Source organism: Palaemon carinicauda, unplaced genomic scaffold (assembly GCF_036898095.1).
Source record: "Palaemon carinicauda isolate YSFRI2023 unplaced genomic scaffold, ASM3689809v2 scaffold1112, whole genome shotgun sequence".
NCBI classification, from domain to species: Eukaryota; Metazoa; Arthropoda; class Malacostraca; order Decapoda; family Palaemonidae; genus Palaemon; species Palaemon carinicauda.
The window spans coordinates 8598-27306 of NW_027168608.1; the positions used below are offsets into that span (position 1 = coordinate 8598).

General features: G+C 37.9%; 2 protein-coding genes across 2 annotated transcripts; one reads left to right on the plus strand and one right to left on the minus strand.

Moving 5' to 3' along the window:
* The first annotated feature begins 1688 nt into the window (after positions 1 to 1688).
* LOC137635296 (uncharacterized) lies at positions 1689 to 2799 on the plus strand. The gene has a single exon (XM_068367763.1). It carries the CDS (start codon positions 1689 to 1691, stop codon positions 2649 to 2651), a length of 963 nt encoding a protein of 320 aa, XP_068223864.1. The 3' UTR covers positions 2652 to 2799.
* Positions 2800 to 15357: 12558 nt separating this feature from the next.
* LOC137635297 (streptococcal hemagglutinin-like) lies at positions 15358 to 18449 on the minus strand. The gene is made up of 6 exons (XM_068367764.1): positions 18241 to 18449; positions 17400 to 17637; positions 16857 to 17083; positions 16241 to 16478; positions 15751 to 15977; positions 15358 to 15610 (listed from the first exon to the last, which is right to left on the minus strand). Exons 1-6 carry the CDS (start codon positions 18447 to 18449, stop codon positions 15358 to 15360), a joined length of 1392 nt encoding a protein of 463 aa, XP_068223865.1.
* Positions 18450 to 18709: the final 260 nt, after the last annotated feature.

The following is an 18709-nucleotide window of genomic DNA, read 5'->3' on the forward strand; positions in this document are numbered from 1 at the left end:
ACTCAATAAAGTTGATCATAATGATAAATTGGCAATAGATTGGATAGCTATTTTTTAATATTAGAAGTCAATGTATATGATAAACGGAAAGAAGAGTCATTCTATAGTTGTTTAGTCGTAACTCTTTCTTAACTTCCTAGTGTGTTCAGGATGAGGAAGCAAGAGAGGGGAACATCACCGCTGGCTTTCTAATGATGATAATCATCATCATTTCAGCCTTCAAAAGTCCTTTGTTGGATGTAGGCCTTCCCCAGGTTCCTCCACAGATTTCTATCGCAAGCTATTCTGTGCCACTGTTGCTTATGTTGGTCTAAGTCATCTCGTCAGCGGGTTTTTTGTCTTCCTCGGTTTCTTGTGTATCCTCGGGGTGTCCAGAAGGTTGTTCGTGATGTCCATCGGGTGTCTGTCATCCTGGCAATGTGCCCTGCCCAGTTCCATTTGAGCTTGTTAATTGTTTCAAGGATATCCATTACTTTAGTTTTTTGACGTATCCATTAAGCTGTTTCTAATGATACGTTGTATAATTGATGTGTAATTTCGCAATGCGTTGCTGCCGAGACTTGCGCTTCGAGGAACTGGTCGTTTCCCGTTAAATTCTTAATTGTTATCGGCAACCCATTTAAGGAATTGATAGCTATGTATCAACAAATAGTTGCATATTGCCAACAAGAAGGATGAAATTTAAAAAAAAATATTCCAGTGGCTAAAATTTACGGCGAAAATTGACTAGTGAGGCAATAAGAACCAGAGCAAAGGAAAAATAAATTGCCATGAATAAGAAAATCCTTCACCATTAAAATTTCAGAACCTCGTCAATGAATACTAAAATGTAAACGTGCCAGTCTTTATAATTAAAATGCTGGAACAATTGACAAATCCAATTCAATAAAAACACATCAAGTGAAAATAAAATTCAATAACGTAGACAAGACGAAATAAATCAGAAATGCTTGTTTTACCTGAAAACCAAAACTTTGCCACATCACATAAAATTTTTTTAAAATTTTAATGTCTTACTGAGAAATCTGTCTATTTACACTTGTTTAAAAAACACATGGCATTTAGTGTTCAGTCTAAAAGTGGTAACGTTTTTACATTTGTTATGTGCTAATCATTTGTTTTGATTTCCTTTTCAACAAGGCTGTGGTGTTATCTGTTATTTATACAAGTTTTTGCTGGTATGGGTAAATGTGTAGGAGAGCTCGCGGAAGATCTTGAAGAATTTAAACACCTACAATTCACTATTATATCATATAGAACGCTTATATAATAGTCAATATATGAGCAGTTGCTATTTAACGAAGATACGTGTGTATAGTTATGTTTCACTTGGAATTTTTCTAAGTGTTTGTTTTTGTTTACTGTGTGATGTCTTGGCTAAAATGAGCTGTTTCACCGCCTTACTGCGTATGGTAGACTAGTTCTCAATGCTATTCTAACCAATAACAGGTGTTTTCTTGACGTCACACTGTTTGAAAACCAATCATGGCGGTTTTTACAAATCTAGCCAATGCTGACACTTATTACTTCACTTATCCCTGCTATTTTTCCACCAGTTACCACAGTTTACGTGAAGTTCCGCGGAGGAATATTTTTGCACGTCTCGGATCTCCCTTCAAACTGAAAAGCTCATTTTTTGCACGTCTCGGATCTCCCTTCAAACTGAAAAGCTCATTTTGCCGTGAAGTATGGAGCAATTAGCAGGACCTTCATCCCGTTCCGACTGTGTCACTTGTGACATTTGCTTTGTTTCTTATGGGGATTTTTGTGTACATTATTCAGGGAAAGTTGATTTGCTAATTGCATTTGCTCAACGTCATGGTTTGATTTTGGCAGAGAAAAAGTGCCCTAATTGTGAAAATGTGTGCCGTATAGATTACAACAAATTAGCATTCCGGTGTGATCGTAGTGTGGTTACTCGTGGGAAAAGGAAGAGGAGGTGCCATTTTTTCGTGTCTTGTTTCAAAGGTACATGGTTTGGAAACGCAAAGTTAGATATTGAGACTAATTTGAAGTTTGTGTTCCTTTTTTTGCAAAAGGCGTTTTCATTTGAATTTGTTTCGTTTGAACTGAAACTCAATAATCACACTATCGTTGATTGGTGTTCGTTTTGCCGTGAGGTGCTTATTTCTTGGGGTCTGAGACGTTCTCGGAAAATTGGAGGCCCTGGATTAACCGTTGAAATTGATGAATCAAAATTTGGCAAGCGCAAGTACAATGTTGGACACGTCATAGAGGGTCAGTGGGTGTTTGGTGGTATCTGCCGTGAAACCCGGGATTTATTTGTTGTGCCGGTGAAAGACCGCTCCGCTGAAACATTACTGGCTATTATCCGCCAGTATATAGCAGAAGGTACCACGGTGATATCGGATTGTTGGAAGGCATATAATTGTTTAGAAAAAGAAGGTTATAAGCACCTCACGGTTAATCATAGTGTTAATTTTGTTGACCCAGTTACAGGTGCTCATACTAACACCATAGAACGTACCTGGAGAGGCACCAAGGCCCTGGTCCCCAAATACGGAAGAAGAAAAGGTCATTTTGTGGGGTATTTGGCCGTGGCCTACTTTAAATTGGCCATAACTGATCCTGCCAAAAGTCTTCATCACTTCCTCCTGGCAGCAGCAGATTTGTATCCACCTACACCATAACAGTAAGGTATGTGGTAGTTTGCAGTTTACGTTAACGTTGTGTAACCTCATTAATAGTCGAAATATCGACGATCAAACTCACGCTACTCTTGTCTTCCCTGAATTTTCTAAGTCTGTTGTTATTGTTGACTGTCTTATTTTTGCTCAAATGAGCCCTGTAACCACTATAATCTGCAGACAAACTAGTGCACTATGACGCCCCCCCCCCCCTGTGGCCTAGGTAGGGGTACAGGGCCCCATAGGCTAGGTTAGGTGGGTGTCTTAGGTTCGGTGGTGCCCTGAAAATTACTGTGGCCTTAAGGGGGGGGGGGTCGCACCGGTAGGCCTAGGTAGGGGTACATGGCCCCCAGGGTAGGGTAGGTAGTTGTATTAGGTTCGGTAGTGCCCCGAAAAATCACTTTTCTCCTCCTCCCCCCACCCAAAAACCCCGCTTCCCACTGGGGTCCCCCATAATTGTAGTAGTAGGTTTATGCTTACATTTTCTGTGTAAGAGTTATGTGGTTGTAGGAGGATTATCTCACAGTTTCAAGGTAACTGTAGCTCTAATTTACTGTTTTCTTTCGTTTTCTACTTTTAGAAACTTTTAAATCGAGCGCGGAGGTCTCCTACACAATTACCCTGGTATGTTTTCTCATAAGGTGGAATCTTTATTTGAAGCAATTTGTTTTAGTCGAATGATATTTAAAAAAGGATAGTAATCTCATACAATTCTATTTTTTCCCATAGAAGGGTGATAGACTGCTAGGGGCATCTCGCACTACAATACTAGTTTTGACACAATTAAAATTTTTTAGTAAACTAGATAATGAGTTTCGTTACTTGAAGTTTGTTTACTTGACACTGAAAATAATTAAATACCAAGTGAATCTTGATTTGTTTCGTGTCTACGACATCTTCAAGCAGACTGATTTTTTTTTTAGATATTTTCAATGCTTATAAGTCCAACTTTACCAGAGCAAGTTGCCAGTACTCTGAAATATTGTCACATCAATTGACGCTTTTATTTGTACAAATGAATTGGAATCTCTTTGGCTATATTAGGAAAATCTCAGAAGATCAATGTTTTTTTTTTTTTTTCTTTCCTGCAGTGTCCTTTGGAGCAACTTTTCTGTAGGACGTTTTTTCAAGCAGATTTTCACTAAATATTTTTTCAGTCGGCTATCATGTAGGTTTTCGTATGGTATGTACAGGGAAAATTTATTCATACCTGTAGGAAATATAAGAAGACTTCGCCCTGATATAAAACAATGCCGTCCTTTATGAATGTGAGTAGTTTTATATATATATATATATATATATATATATATATATATATATATATATATATATATATATATATTTATATATATGTATATGTAGTTAATCTGTGTGCGTTGAACTGCTGTTCAAACAAATAATTCTCAACTTGTTAGATTTATTGTTGACTCCAAAATAGCAACTCAGGAGGAATTCTAGTCATTAAATCAAGATCTCCTCGAAAATTGCTGTCTTTATTTCCCATAGCCAAGGATGAATGTGTAATAGATATTACCCACACCAAAAATAATAATAAGAAAACTTCAAGAGTGGAAATTATAAGCCTGGTATAAGTAGGATTCAAACAAAGGAGTGGCGGTGATAATAAATCATGCTTTTCCTATCACTCTGGAAAGGGGCTTTGCTCAGGATTCGTGATAATGAACGAAATATATTCAGATGACAGGAGACCTTCGTGGTATTATTAATCTCATGTATGTTTTCAAAACATTTATTATGTTCGTAATATCATAGATATAAAAAATAAATAAATCTTGCATATGGACATTATATTATGTATATTGTTTATCATACTCTATATTAAAAAAGTATGTATATATATGTATGTATATATATATTTATATATATATATAAATATGTATATATATATATATATATATGTATATATATAAATATGTATATATATAAATATATATATATATATATATATATATAAATATGTATATATATAAATATGTATATATATAAATATATATATATATATATATATATATATATATATATATATAAATATATGTATGTATACATGTATATATATAAATATGTATATATATAATATATATATATATATATGTATATATATATATATATATATATATATATATATATTGTTATCATGAACGTATATACACTTTACACAATTGCATATATATATATATATATATATATATATATATATATATATATATATATGTATATATATACATATATAAATATTCAGTAAAGTCATTATCGTTTAGTTTCCATCAATTGAAAAGACAGTATAATCACTGAAAATATCTCAAAATTAAATGCAAAGTACCTTACTATCACGGAAAATAAACAAAGCAGTAAAATTCTATTTACTTTCAGAAATAAATATCGAGCAAAATTATGTCCCTTTAATTACTAATAGTTGTCTTTATATAACGAAATAGTAATTCATATTAACCCAATTTAGATTTACAAGGCCTGATATATCATCTGTAACGTCGAAAAAAAAATTTCATAATTGGTATCTTGAAAAGTCAATAAGATTATTACCCTTATTGTCATCTATAAGATTCAGGCCCTTCAATTATTGCAAAGACTAAATACCTTCATGATCCCTTCTTTCTTTCTTTCTTCAACTCTTCCTTTGACGTAACAAACTTACCTGAAAAAAGATAAAATTATTAGTTAAATATTGTAGGTTAAGTTAGCTGCGATTTAAAATACAGAATATCTTTTTTATTTTTTCTGTAACTCTTTACTGAAATGGGTATTATAGGATATTTGAAGGTTTTAAGTAGTTGGTTTATATTTCAGAACATTGGGACCTTTATTATTATTATTATTATTATTATTATTATTATTATTATTATTATTATTATCATTATTATTATTATCATCATCATCATCATCTAAGCCAGTGTTATCATTTTACGACAAAATGGAACACCAATATAAAATTCTACAAAGAACCCCCTTCTATTATTATTATTATCATTATTATTATTATTGTTATTATTATTATTATTACTTGCTAAGCTACAACCTTAGTTGGAAAAGCGGGATGCTATAATCCCAAGGGCTCCAACACGGAAAATAGCCCAGTGAGTTAAGGAAATAAGGAATAACTACAAACGAGGTTTAAGAACAATAACATTGAAATAAATCTTTCACACATATTTTAAAGTTTTTCATATGTATCTTATTTAATTCATTCGCTTTTTTATATTTACTCTTGCTGTTGTTATGGGGCTGTAATGCGTGACAGGATATGCGTAGAAATACATCATGGCAGATCTTGTTATTAATGACTATATAACAAGTGAAGTAGCAATGCAATAGGTTTAGTTTACGGCATTTGCCTAAGAGATTCAAACATACCAAACTGGAATTACCGGCTTTTGTTGTATATAAACCGACTGGTGAAGCAGTTATAAAACACAAAATTTCTACTTGACTACCGTAAATCCAATAAGTAAACTATGTGTGGTGATCGATAAGCAAAGTGAACTCTGCGTTATTAAAACATTGTTCAACGGCCCTTTGTCATGATTTCTGAACACGGTAACCAGTAAATACCCAATTGAATTGTTAAATGAACTTCCTATAGTCGATTTTTTTAAACCTGGCAAACTTGCACTAAACTTGCACTTAGCTGGTTGTCGCTGATTGGATGAGTGTCGTGTTGTCCGAATATCTCAGTTTGGTTTTCACACTGTTTTAGAATTGTGATTATACGGCCATAGATTGAGATAAGAGGCAAATTATGTAATGTTATGTAAATACCAGTTGTAATAAACGTAAGTATTAAGAAGTTACATACCAAATTATTATATAATAGTTAACAGTTATGAAACAACACTCTCCGAAGCTGTAGACTTGAAATATGTTTCAAACGCATGAAGTTTAATGTTTAAATTTCTAGCTAGATTTTTAGCGCAAACGTGCCATTGGTGGTTTGGAAAAAAGCAAAACGTATTGATTATACATTGCTGAAGGTTGTATAACGCCTAAGAACAAAATACTATCGTAGAAATGTAAGCTTGCCGAAACATTTGGGGTGGAGGAGTTGAGAAAGGAACAGCCGGCGAGTTGTCGTCTGCACACACCGCCACCATCAATCAGCTTAGAATCTGCTATCGAGCAATTGGCTCACTGTCGATTTCACCTATTTCAGCCATGGCCACAAGAGACGATATGGAACAAAGCAAAGATGAAGGCACTTCAAACACCAGGCATATACATGCTGCTGGCAGTAGGCTTACCAGTCAGTGCCGTAATATAATAATGAATGTTTTTCAATATTTCAATTCACAGGGTCCTAGCAAGACAATGAAAGAAATCATTAAGGCGACAGCAACAGCAACTCAAGTTTCAGAGAGAACTATCTATCGCATCAAATCTGAGAAGATGAAATCTTCAGACGGTATAATTCATTCACCCTTGCCCCGGAAAAGGAAATCGACTGTTGTTGATAATCTTGATAGTTTCGACAGAGATTGTGTTAGGAGAGAGATCCTATCCTTTTATGACAGAGGAGACCTTCTTACATTAGCAAATTTGTTGGCAAAAGTTCGGGAACCTCCTACTAATTTTACTGGTTCGAGAAGTTCCCTCTACAAAATAGTCAGGAATCTTGGTTTTAGGTACAAGAAAGTCACAAGCGGAAGAAAGATACTCATGGAGAGACAGGACATCATTATAACAAGGAACAAGTATCTTAAAGAACTGAAGAGAAATCGAGAGAGTCCAAAGCCAAGACCGGAGGTATTCGTGGACGAGACTTGGGTGAACCAGAACCTCACCGTCGAAAAGTGCTGGACTAATGAAGATGGATCAGTAGGACCGAAAATGAAGTCAGGGAGAGGCTCAAGGTTTATAATAGTACATGCAGGAAGTGATGAGGGTTTTGTACCGGGAGCATTGCTTATGTTCAAATAAAAAAACGGATCAAAGGGTGATTACCATGACTCGATGGATAACGAAAGGTTCAAAATGTGGTTAGAAGAACAACTTCTTCCTAATATCAAGAAGGAGTCCCTTATCATCATCGATAATGCTCCTTATCACTCTAAAATAATCAACAAGGTCCCGACAAGTAGCAACAGAAAAGCCCAAATCATAGACTGGTTGGTTCTAAATAACATTGACCATGACCCTTCTTTTACAAAACTCGAACTTCTTCAGCTCTGCCAGCGCCACAAGGAAATTCAAAAGTACGAAATAGATGAAATTGCTGCTCACTATGGCCATAAAGTGCTTCGTCTACCTCCCTATCACTGCATTTTCAACCCTATCGAACTTATCTGGGCCCAAGTGAAGACAGAAATAAAAAAACGTAATTCTAATAGCGACCAGTCTCTGAAAATTGTTGAAAAAATTACAAAAGAAGCAGTTGATCATGTGACGCCACAGCACTGGCAAAATGCTATAGAACATGTCAAGAGAATCGAAGAATTGTATCGTGCCAAAGATTCAGCATTTGATAAGTTACTTGATGAGTTTGTAATTGACTTGAATGATAGCACTACTGATGACAGTAGTGATGAAGATGCTCTGACACTGGACTAAAATTCTAGCTGTATTTCATGTTGTTATTGATACTTCTGTTAACATGATACTGATGATACTTTATTATCATCCATGACCCTGTTATCGATACTTTTGTTTATATAATTCTGACGCCTTTAATTGATGCATTATTATTACTACTGTTATCAATACTTAGTTGTTGTTTACTTTGTTGTGACTCTTACTGTTGTTATAATTTTTAATATTATTATTGACTTTTCTCTTCATTAATGCCATTATTGCCTAATACAGCTACTGTATTATTAAAATGAACAGTCATGAAAATATACTTAAAATTTAAGTTCCTAAGAACCTTTTGTTTCCCTGTACTATTGAAAACTGCTATAAGTTTATTGAGATGGAACAAAAGACAACATGACAGCTAACAATCTCAAATATAAGGGCTCTGCTCTTATTATTCATGGGGAGTCTTATGATTTACAAAATATAATATAATTAAGGTCTATCTAAAAATAAGATGGACGCGAGATAAAGAAAACCCAACTGTAATAGGACATATTTGAAAATTTCTACTTGAGGAACAGTAAATTTAATGTCATTTTATATAGAGAGTGGCACACCAGCCAGGAAATGGTACGAATAAATACAATTTATGTAATTTGCCTTTATACATATCCTAAAACATTAATGAAATTCCGTGAGCAGTACTTTTGAAATGCAAAAAATAAACATTATGATATATAAACATCTTAATTATTATTTTATGAAGACAAAAACACCACAACCCGCATTTGAACCTCCCGCTGAGAGTACGTCAACTTTCTGTCAAGCCCGTGGCTGTTCCTCCCACAACTCCTCCACCCCAAATTTTCTGACAAGCTTACATTTCTACGATATTAATTTGTTCTTAGGCGTTATACAACATCAGCAATGTACAATAAATATTTTTTATTTTTTTCAAACAACCAATGGCATGATAGCACTAAAAATCTAGCTAGAAATTTAAACATTAAAGTTCATGCGTTTGAAACATATCTCTAGTCTACAGCTTCGGTAAGTGTTGTTTCATAACTGTTAACTATTAAATAATAATTCGGTATGTAAGTTCTTAATACTTACGTTTTATTACAACTGGTATTTACATAACATTACATAACTTGGCTCTTAACTCACTCTATGACCCTATAATCACAATTCTAAAACAGTGTGAAAACAAAACTGAGAGATTCGGACAACACGACACTCATCCAATCAGCGACAACCAGCTAAGTGCAAGTTTAGTGCAAGTTTGCCAGGTTTAAAAAAATCGACTATAGTTTCTTTTTTCATGAAGAAACGGCCAAGCAGGCCATAACTCATGGCAAGAGAGTACGTTGTTTATTTCTATTAAAACCTTGCAGACTGAATGATGTAAGAAATGCAGGAGATTGAGAACTCTACAGAATAACAATACCTACACAGGCTTGTTAGTTTCGGTGATAACTTTTAAACTATTAAAAAAAAAATTAAAAAACTCATCAATAGCACGACCAGAGGTATATAGGTTTTCCCTGAGGTGCTCAAACCATTACAGTTACTAATAGTTTCTAGATAATGCATTTGCAAAGTACGATCCGGTAAAACATAATAATTTGCCCACTGATACTTTATTATTATTATTATTATTATTATTATTACTATTATTATTATTATTATTATTATTATTATTATTATTATTACGAGCTAGGCTATAACCCCAGTTGCAAAAACAAGATGCTATAAGCTCTAAGCCTCCAACAGGGAAAAATAACCCAGTAAGGAAGGAAACAAGGAAATAAACTATAATAGATGAATAACAATATTCATTCGGTTTTTCTTTGTCACCCGATGTAAATTCTCTTAATTATACGAAGGAAATTTAATAAATACAAAAACAAATTATTTGAATAAGATAATTTTATACTCGGAAATTTACGATAAGTAGGATCAAACCATAATGCGGAGTCATTCATAAAGAAATAATGAAGGATTACAATTTAAAGTTAAGCGAGAAAAATGAACTGATCATGAAACGAAAGATGTGCTTGGCAGTTGAGGAGACAGAACTGAGGGGGAACGGGAATAGAAAACTGTATTTTCTTGATTTGTGGACCCTTTTTTTTATCTTCGATTTCATTCACATTATGTTACTTAACATCCAGTCCGAGTGAAATGAAGACCACTGATCACAACTGTTTCAGTCGACTGAACATTTCATTTCCTTGAAATAAGTTTTTCTATGAAACCAATGATGAAATGTCATTGTGTTTCTCGTGCATTTAGATTTTCAAGTTCTTTCGCATTTGGTGCATCCTTCTGATTATGAATATTTTTTTAAAGAAATATTAATAACTCTGTTAATGGACAATCACCTTTTTGAAGAGAGAAATCTTTATAATTAAGCAGTGTTACGATTTTCAGAAAAAAAGATTAATATACTTAAACTCATGTTTAATGGACATACCAATACTTGTAAATAAGAATTTCACGCACATTTGATCAGAAAAATCTGAAGTCGATAAAAAAAAAAATAATGATGTAAAACTGTGCTGACTTCCATCCATCTTGCATCAAGGACTTGTTACCGCTAAGGGAGCGTAGAGGAGATCCGAGTAGTACATACATACATATACCAAGGCACTTCCCCCAATTTTTGGGGGTAGCCGACATCAACAAATGAAACAAAAAGGAGACCTCTATTCTCTACGTTCCTCCCAGCCTAACAAGGGACTCAACCGAGTTCAGCTGGTACTGCTAGGGTGGCACAGCCCACCCTCCCACATTATCCACCACAGATGAAGCTTCATAATGCTGAATCCCCTACTGCTGCTATCTCTGCGGTCATCTAAGGCACCGGAGGAAGCAGCAGGTCCTACCGGAACTGCGTCACAATCGCTCGCCATTCACTCCTATTTCTAGCACGCTCTCTTGCCTCTATCTAAAGTTTTTTTCCCTTGTTTTTCTTGTAAGCGTCAATAAATGGAGTTACTTCAATTAGAAGCAACTCCAATTAGAAGCACGGTCATAATTAAGGGAGTGAATATATTTATTACTTATTTTGGTACGGGCTACTTTGATTACACACACGCATATACTGTTTATATATCTTGTGTATATATAGATACATTATATGTTTGTATATATACATACACACACACACACACACACACATATATATATATATATATATATATATATATATATATATATATATATATCTTAAAGAAAGGATCGAAAAGATTTAATTCTGAGTCTTAGGGGCCTTCAATTTCCTTTTAACAATAAGTGTTTGATTCGCCTTTCTACACGTAAAAGAACCTCTCTCTCTCTCTCTCTCTCTCTCTCTCTCTCTCTCTCTCTCTCTCTCTCTCTCTCTCTCTCTCTCTCTCTCTCTCTCTCTCTCTCTCATATATATATATATATATATATATATATATATATATATATATATATATATATATATATATATTAATTAGCCTATGTTTTATCCCGGATATCCACGTTTTAAAAAAACAAGAATTGTTGTTGGTACGAAATGATGTTTTACTAGTGAGTGCTCTCTAAGACCTTGCGCTAAAGATATAGGCCCCTGTGAAATAACACTGAACCTGATTAACGTCATTATGGTCAGCTAATTTACTCTTGTATTACTTTAGATGACCATAAGAAATGGAATTTAAGAATCAAATTATTTTTTTCATGTGAATTGTAATGAATATCATAGTTGTTTGAATTCCGGAACGAAATTTTGGTAGAAAAGAAAATGGGATGATTTAGCAGGTTACTGTGTAAATCGAGGATAAAGGTCGACCCTTTGGCCTTAGATGTGAAAGAATGGAGTTTGGGGTCACGCCCCCCTTTGGATGGGAGGGGAAGCCATTGTCCGGCACCGGTCCTGGTGTTCTGACCACATATCTTATCCTACATCCTTCAGCGCACAGTTAACTCCTTTTAGTGTCTAACTCATTTTAGTTTTCTTTTCCTCATATAGGATGTTTTAAGATATATTTTAATTTTTGTTCTTTGCTACCGCTGCTGCTACTCTCTCTCTCTCTCTCTCTCTCTCTCTCTCTCTCTCTCTCTCTCTCTCTCTCTCTCTCTCTCTCTCTCTCTCTCTCTCTCTCACTTAATTCCCATTGTGATTGTAGTTAATTTGTCACTTGATGAATCTTTGTCAACAAATAATTAAATCGTGCTAAACAAACCATTGAGATGAAATGAAAACGTCAAGACAGATTCCTCCAATGTCTTCATTAGCCTCCTTTCTCTAATTAACCGAGACCCACTAGGACTTAGGAGTCTTATAGTGGGCCCTGCTCTTATCTTTCTCACCTAATTGTCCTTATTCCACTCCCTAATTATCGCCAATTAATTATCATCGAACGGGTTCGCCTGTCACCGTAAGGATAAATATTTTGGGGGAAGGCTCGTTACAAGATTTTATTACGTTTCATATATTTCTCGAGTCTCCAGTGCTGATGCTAATATTTATTTTTTTCTTGTTTTTTTTTTCTTTATTTCGTCATATTAGTTTGATTGGATTCCCCAGCCTTGTGCCAGCTGGAGAGCTTGAAACAGCATTAAAGTTCGAAAATTTCTAATAGAAAATCGTTTGTTCGGTCACAAATCTTGGAAAGGGAAAGTAGAAATTGGCGGTTCATCTTCAGTAATATAAGGATAGAGGTCCTGTAGCCATACTAGCTGAAGCTGTAGTCTTTGAGCTATAAGGATAGAGGGTCCTGTAGCCATACTAGCCGAAGCTGTAGTCTTTGAGCTATAAGGATAGAGGGTCCTGTAGCCATACTAGCTGAAGCTGTAAGTCTTTGATCTATGAGGATAGTGGGTCCTGTAGCCATACTAGCTGAAGTTGTAAGTCTTTGAGCTATGAGGATAGAGGGTCCTGTAGCCATACTAGCCGAAGCTGTACAGCTTTGAGCTATGAGGATAGAGGGTCCTGTAGCCATACTAGCCGAAGCTGTAGTCTTTGAGCTATGAGGATAGAGGGTCCTGTAGCCATACTAGCCGAAGCTGTAAGTCTTTGATCTATGAGGATAGTGGGTCCTGTAGCCATACTAGCTGAAGCTGTAAGTCTTTGATCTATGAGGATAGTGGGTCCTGTAGCCATACTAGCTGAAGTTGTAAGTCTTTGATCTATGAGGATAGTGGGTCCTGTAGCCATACTAGCTGAAGTTGTAAGTCTTTGATCTATGAGGATAGAGGGTCCTGTAGCCATACTAGCTGAAGCTGTAAGTCTTTGATCTATGAGGATAGTGGGTCTTGTAGCCATACTAGCTGAAGCTGTAAGTCTTTGATATATGAGGATAGTGGGTCCTGTAGCCATACTAGCTGAAGTTGTAAGTCTTTGATCTATGAGGATAGTGGGTCCTGTAGCCATACTAGCTGAAGTTGTAAGTCTTTGAGCTATGAGGATAGAGGGTCCTGTAGCCATACTAGCCGAAGCTGTAGTCTTTGAGCTATAAGGATAGTGGGTCCTGTAGCCATACTAGCCGAAGCTGTAAGTCTTTGATCTATGAGGATAGTGGGTCCTGTAGCCATACTAGCCGAAGCTGTAAGTCTTTGATCTATGATGATAGTGGGTCCTGTAGCCATACTAGCTGAAGTTGTAAGTCTTTGATCTATGAGGATAGTGGGTCCTGTAGCCATACTAGCTGAAGTTGTAGTCTTTGAGCTATAAGGATAGAGGGTCCTGTAGCCATACTAGCTGAAGCTGTGGTCTGAAGCTGTAGTCTTTGAGCTATAAGGATAGAGGGTCCTGTAGCCATACTAGCTGAAGCTGTAAGTCTTTGATCTATGAGGATAGTGGGTCCTGTAGCCATACTAGCTGAAGTTGTAAGTCTTTGATCTATGAGGATAGTGGGTCCTGTAGCCATACTAGCTGAAGTTGTAGTCTTTGAGCTATAAGGATAGAGGGTCCTGTAGCCATACTAGCTGAAGCTGTAGTCTGAAGCTGTAGTCTTTGAGCTATAAGGATAGAGGGTCCTGTAGCCATACTAGCTGAAGTTGTAAGTCTTTGATCTATGATGATAGTGGGTCCTGTAGCCATACTAGCTGAAGTTGTAAGTCTTTGATCTATGAGGATAGTGGGTCCTGTAGCCATACTAGCTGAAGTTGTAGTCTTTGAGCTATAAGGATAGAGGGTCCTGTAGCCATACTAGCTGAAGCTGTGGTCTGAAGCTGTAGTCTTTGAGCTATAAGGATAGAGGGTCCTGTAGCCATACTAGCTGAAGCTGTAAGTCTTTGATCTATGAGGATAGTGGGTCCTGTAGCCATACTAGCTGAAGTTGTAAGTCTTTGATCTATGAGGATAGTGGGTCCTGTAGCCATACTAGCTGAAGTTGTAGTCTTTGAGCTATAAGGATAGAGGGTCCTGTAGCCATACTAGCTGAAGCTGTAGTCTGAAGCTGTAGTCTTTGAGCTATAAGGATAGAGGGTCCTGTAGCCATACTAGCTGAAGCTGTAAGTCTTTGATCTATGAGGATAGTGGGTCCTGTAGCCATACTAGCTGAAGCTGTAAGTCTTTGATCTATGAGGATAGTGGGTCCTGTAGCCATACTAGCTGAAGCTGTAAGTCTTTGATCTATGAGGATAGTGGGTCCTGTAGCCATACTAGCTGAAGTTGTAAGTCTTTGAGCTATGAGGATAGAGGGTCCTGTAGCCATACTAGCCGAAGCTGTAGTCTTTGAGCTATAAGGATAGAGGGTCCTGTAGCCATACTAGCCGAAGCTGTAAGTCTTTGATCTATGAGGATAGTGGGTCCTGTAGCCATACTAGCTGAAGCTGTAAGTCTTTGATCTATGAGGATAGTGGGTCCTGTAGCCATACTAGCTGAAGTTGTAAGTCTTTGAGCTATGAGGATAGAGGGTCCTGTAGCCATACTAGCCGAAGCTGTAGTCTTTGAGCTATAAGGATAGAGGGTCCTGTAGCCATACTAGCCGAAGCTGTAAGTCTTTGATCTATGAGGATAGTGGGTCCTGTAGCCATACTAGCCGAAGCTGTACAGCTTTGAGCTATGAGGAAAGAGGGTCCTGTAGCCATACTAGCCGAAGCTGTAGTCATTGAGCTATGAGGATAGAGGGTCCTGTAGCCATACTAGCCGAAGCTGTAGTCTTTGAGCTATAAGGATAGAGGGTCATGTAGCCATACTAGCCGAAGCTGTAAGTCTTTGATCTATGAGGATAGAGGGTCCTGTAGCCATACTAGCTGAAGCTGTAAGTCTTTGATCTATGAAGATAGTGGGTTCTGTAGCCATACTAGCCGAAGCTGTAAGTCTTTGATCTATGAGGATAGTGGGTCCTGTATCCATACTAGCCGAAGCTGTACAGCTTTGAGCTATGAGGATAGAGGGTCCTGTAGCCATACTAGCCGAAGCTGTAGTCTTTGAGCTATAAGGATAGAGGGTCCTGTAGCCATACTAGCCGAAGCTGTAGTCTTTGAGCTATAAGGATAGAGGGTCCTGTAGCCATACTAGCCGAAGCTGTAGTCTTTGAGCTATAAGGATAGAGGGTCCTGTAGCCATACTAGCCAAAGCTGTAGTCTTTGAGCTATAAGGATAGAGGGTCCTGTAGCCACACTAGCCGAAGCTGTAAGTCTTTGATCTATAAGGATAGAGGGTCCTGTAGCCATACTAGCCGAAGCTGTAAGTCTTTGATCTATGAGGATAGTGGGTCCTGTAGCCATACTAGCTGAAGCTGTAAGTCTTTGATCTATGAAGATAGGGGGTTCTGTAGCCATACTAGCCGAAGCTGTAGTCTTTGAGCTATGAGGATAGAGGGTCCTGTAGCCATACTAGCCGAAGCTGTACAGCTTTGAGCTATGAGGATAGAGGGTCCTGTAGCCATACTAGCCGAAGCTGTAGTCTTTGAGCTATAAGGATAAAGGGTCCTGTAGCCATACTAGCCGAAGCTGTAGTCTTTGAGCTATAAGGATAGAGGGTCCTGTAGCCATACTAGCTGAAGCTGTAGTCTGAAGCTGTAGTCTTTGAGCTATAAGGATAGAGGGTCCTGTAGCCATACTAGCTGAAGCTGTAGTCTTTGATCTATGAGGATAGAGGGTCCTGTAGCCATACTAGCCGAAGCTGTAAGTCTTTGATCTATGAGGATAGTGGGTCCTGTAGCCATACTAGCTGAAGCTGTAAGTCTTTGATCTATGAAGATAGTGGGTTCTGTAGCCATACTAGCCGAAGCTGTACAGCTTTGAGCTATGAGGATAGAGGGTCCTGTAGCCATACTAGCCGAAGCTGTAGTCTTTGAGCTATAAGGATAGAGGGTCCTGTAGCCATACTAGCTGAAGCTGTAGTCTGAAGCTGTAGTCTTTGAGCTATAAGGATAGAGGGTCCTGTAGCCATACTAGCCGAAGCTGTAATCTTTGAGCTATAAGGATAGAGGGTCCTGTAGCCATACTAGCTGAAGCTGTAGTCTGAAGCTGTAGTCTTTGAGCTATAAGAATAGAGGGTCCTGTAGCCATACTAGCCGAAGCTGTAGTCATTGAGCTATAAGGATAGAGGGTCCTGTAGCCATACTAGCCGAAGCTGTAGTCTTTGAGCTATAAGGATAGAGGGTCCTGTAGCCATACTAGCCGAAGCTGTAGTCTTTGAGCTATAAGGATAGAGGGTCCTGTAGCCATACTAGCCAAAGCTGTAGTCTTTGAGCTATAAGGATAGAGGGTCCTGTAGCCATACTAGCCGAAGCTGTAAGTCTTTGATCTATAAGGATAGAGGGTCCTGTAGCCATACTAGCCGAAGCTGTAAGTCTTTGATCTATGAGGATAGTGGGTCCTGTAGCCATACTAGCTGAAGCTGTAAGTCTTTGATCTATGAAGATAGGGGGTTCTGTAGCCATACTAGCCGAAGCTGTAGTCTTTGAGCTATGAGGATAGAGGGTCCTGTAGCCATACTAGCCGAAGCTGTACAGCTTTGAGCTATGAGGATAGAGGGTCCTGTAGCCATACTAGCCGAAGCTGTAGTCTTTGAGCTATAAGGATAGAGGGTCCTGTAGCCATACTAGCCGAAGCTGTAGTCTTTGAGCTATAAGGATAGAGGGTCCTGTAGCCATACTAGCCGAAGCTGTAGTCTTTGAGCTATAAGGATAGAGGGTCCTGTAGCCATACTAGCTGAAGCTGTAGTCTGAAGCTGTAGTCTTTGAGCTATAAGGATAGAGGGTCCTGTAGCCTTACTAGCTGAAGCTGTAGTCTTTGATCTATGAGGATAGAGGGTCCTGTAGCCATACTAGCCGAAGCTGTAAGTCTTTGATCTATGAGGATAGTGGGTCCTGTAGCCATACTAGCTGAAGCTGTAAGTCTTTGATCTATGAAGATAGTGGGTTCTGTAGCCATACTAGCCGAAGCTGTACAGCTTTGAGCTATGAGGATAGAGGGTCCTGTAGCCATACTAGCCGAAGCTGTAGTCTTTGAGCTATAAGGATAGAGGGTCCTGTAGCCATACTAGCTGAAGCTGTAGTCTGAAGCTGTAGTCTTTGAGCTATAAGGATAGAGGGTCCTGTAGCCATACTAGCCGAAGCTGTAGTCTTTGAGCTATAAGGATAGAGGGTCCTGTAGCCATACTAGCTGAAGCTGTAGTCTGAAGCTGTAGTCTTTGAGCTATAAGGATAGAGGGTCCTGTAGCCATACTAGCCGAAGCTGTAGTCTTTGAGCTATAAGGATAGAGGGTCCTGTAGCCATACTAGCCGAAGCTGTAGTCTTTGAGCTATAAGGATAGAGGGTCCTGTAGCCATACTAGCTGAAGCTGTAGTCTTTGATCTATCAGGATAGAGGGTCCTGTAGCCATACTAGCCGAAGCTGTAGTCTTTGAGCTATAAGGATAGAGGGTCCTGTAGCCATACTAGCCGAAGCTGTAGTCTTTGAGCTATAAGGATAGAGGGTCCTGTAGCCATACTAGCCGAAGCTGTAGTCTTTGAGCTATAAGGATAGAGGGTCCTGTAGCCATACTAGCTGAAGCTGTAGTCTGAAGCTGTAGTCTTTGAGCTATAAGGATAGAGGGTCCTGTAGCCATACTAGCCGAAGCTGTAGTCTTTGAGCTATAAGGATAGAGGGTCCTGTAGCCATACTAGCCGAAGCTGTAAGTCTTTGATCTATGAGGATAGTGGGTCCTGTAGCCATACTAGCTGAAGCTGTAAGTCTTTGATCTATGAAGATAGTGGGTTCTGTAGCCATACTAGCCGAAGCTGTACAGCTTTGAGCTATGAGGATAGAGGGTCCTGTAGCCATACTAGCCGAAGCTGTAGTCTTTGAGCTATAAGGATAGAGGGTCCTGTAGCCATACTAGCCGAAGCTGTAGTCTTTGAGCTATAAGGATAGAGGGTCCTGTAGCCATAATAGCCGAAACTGTAGTCTTTGAGCTATAAGGATAGAGGGTCCTGTAGCCATACTAGCTGAAGCTGTAGTCTGAAGCTGTAGTCTTTGAGCTATAAGGATAGAGGGTCCTGTAGCCATACTAGCTGAAGCTGTAGTCTTTGATCTATCAGGAT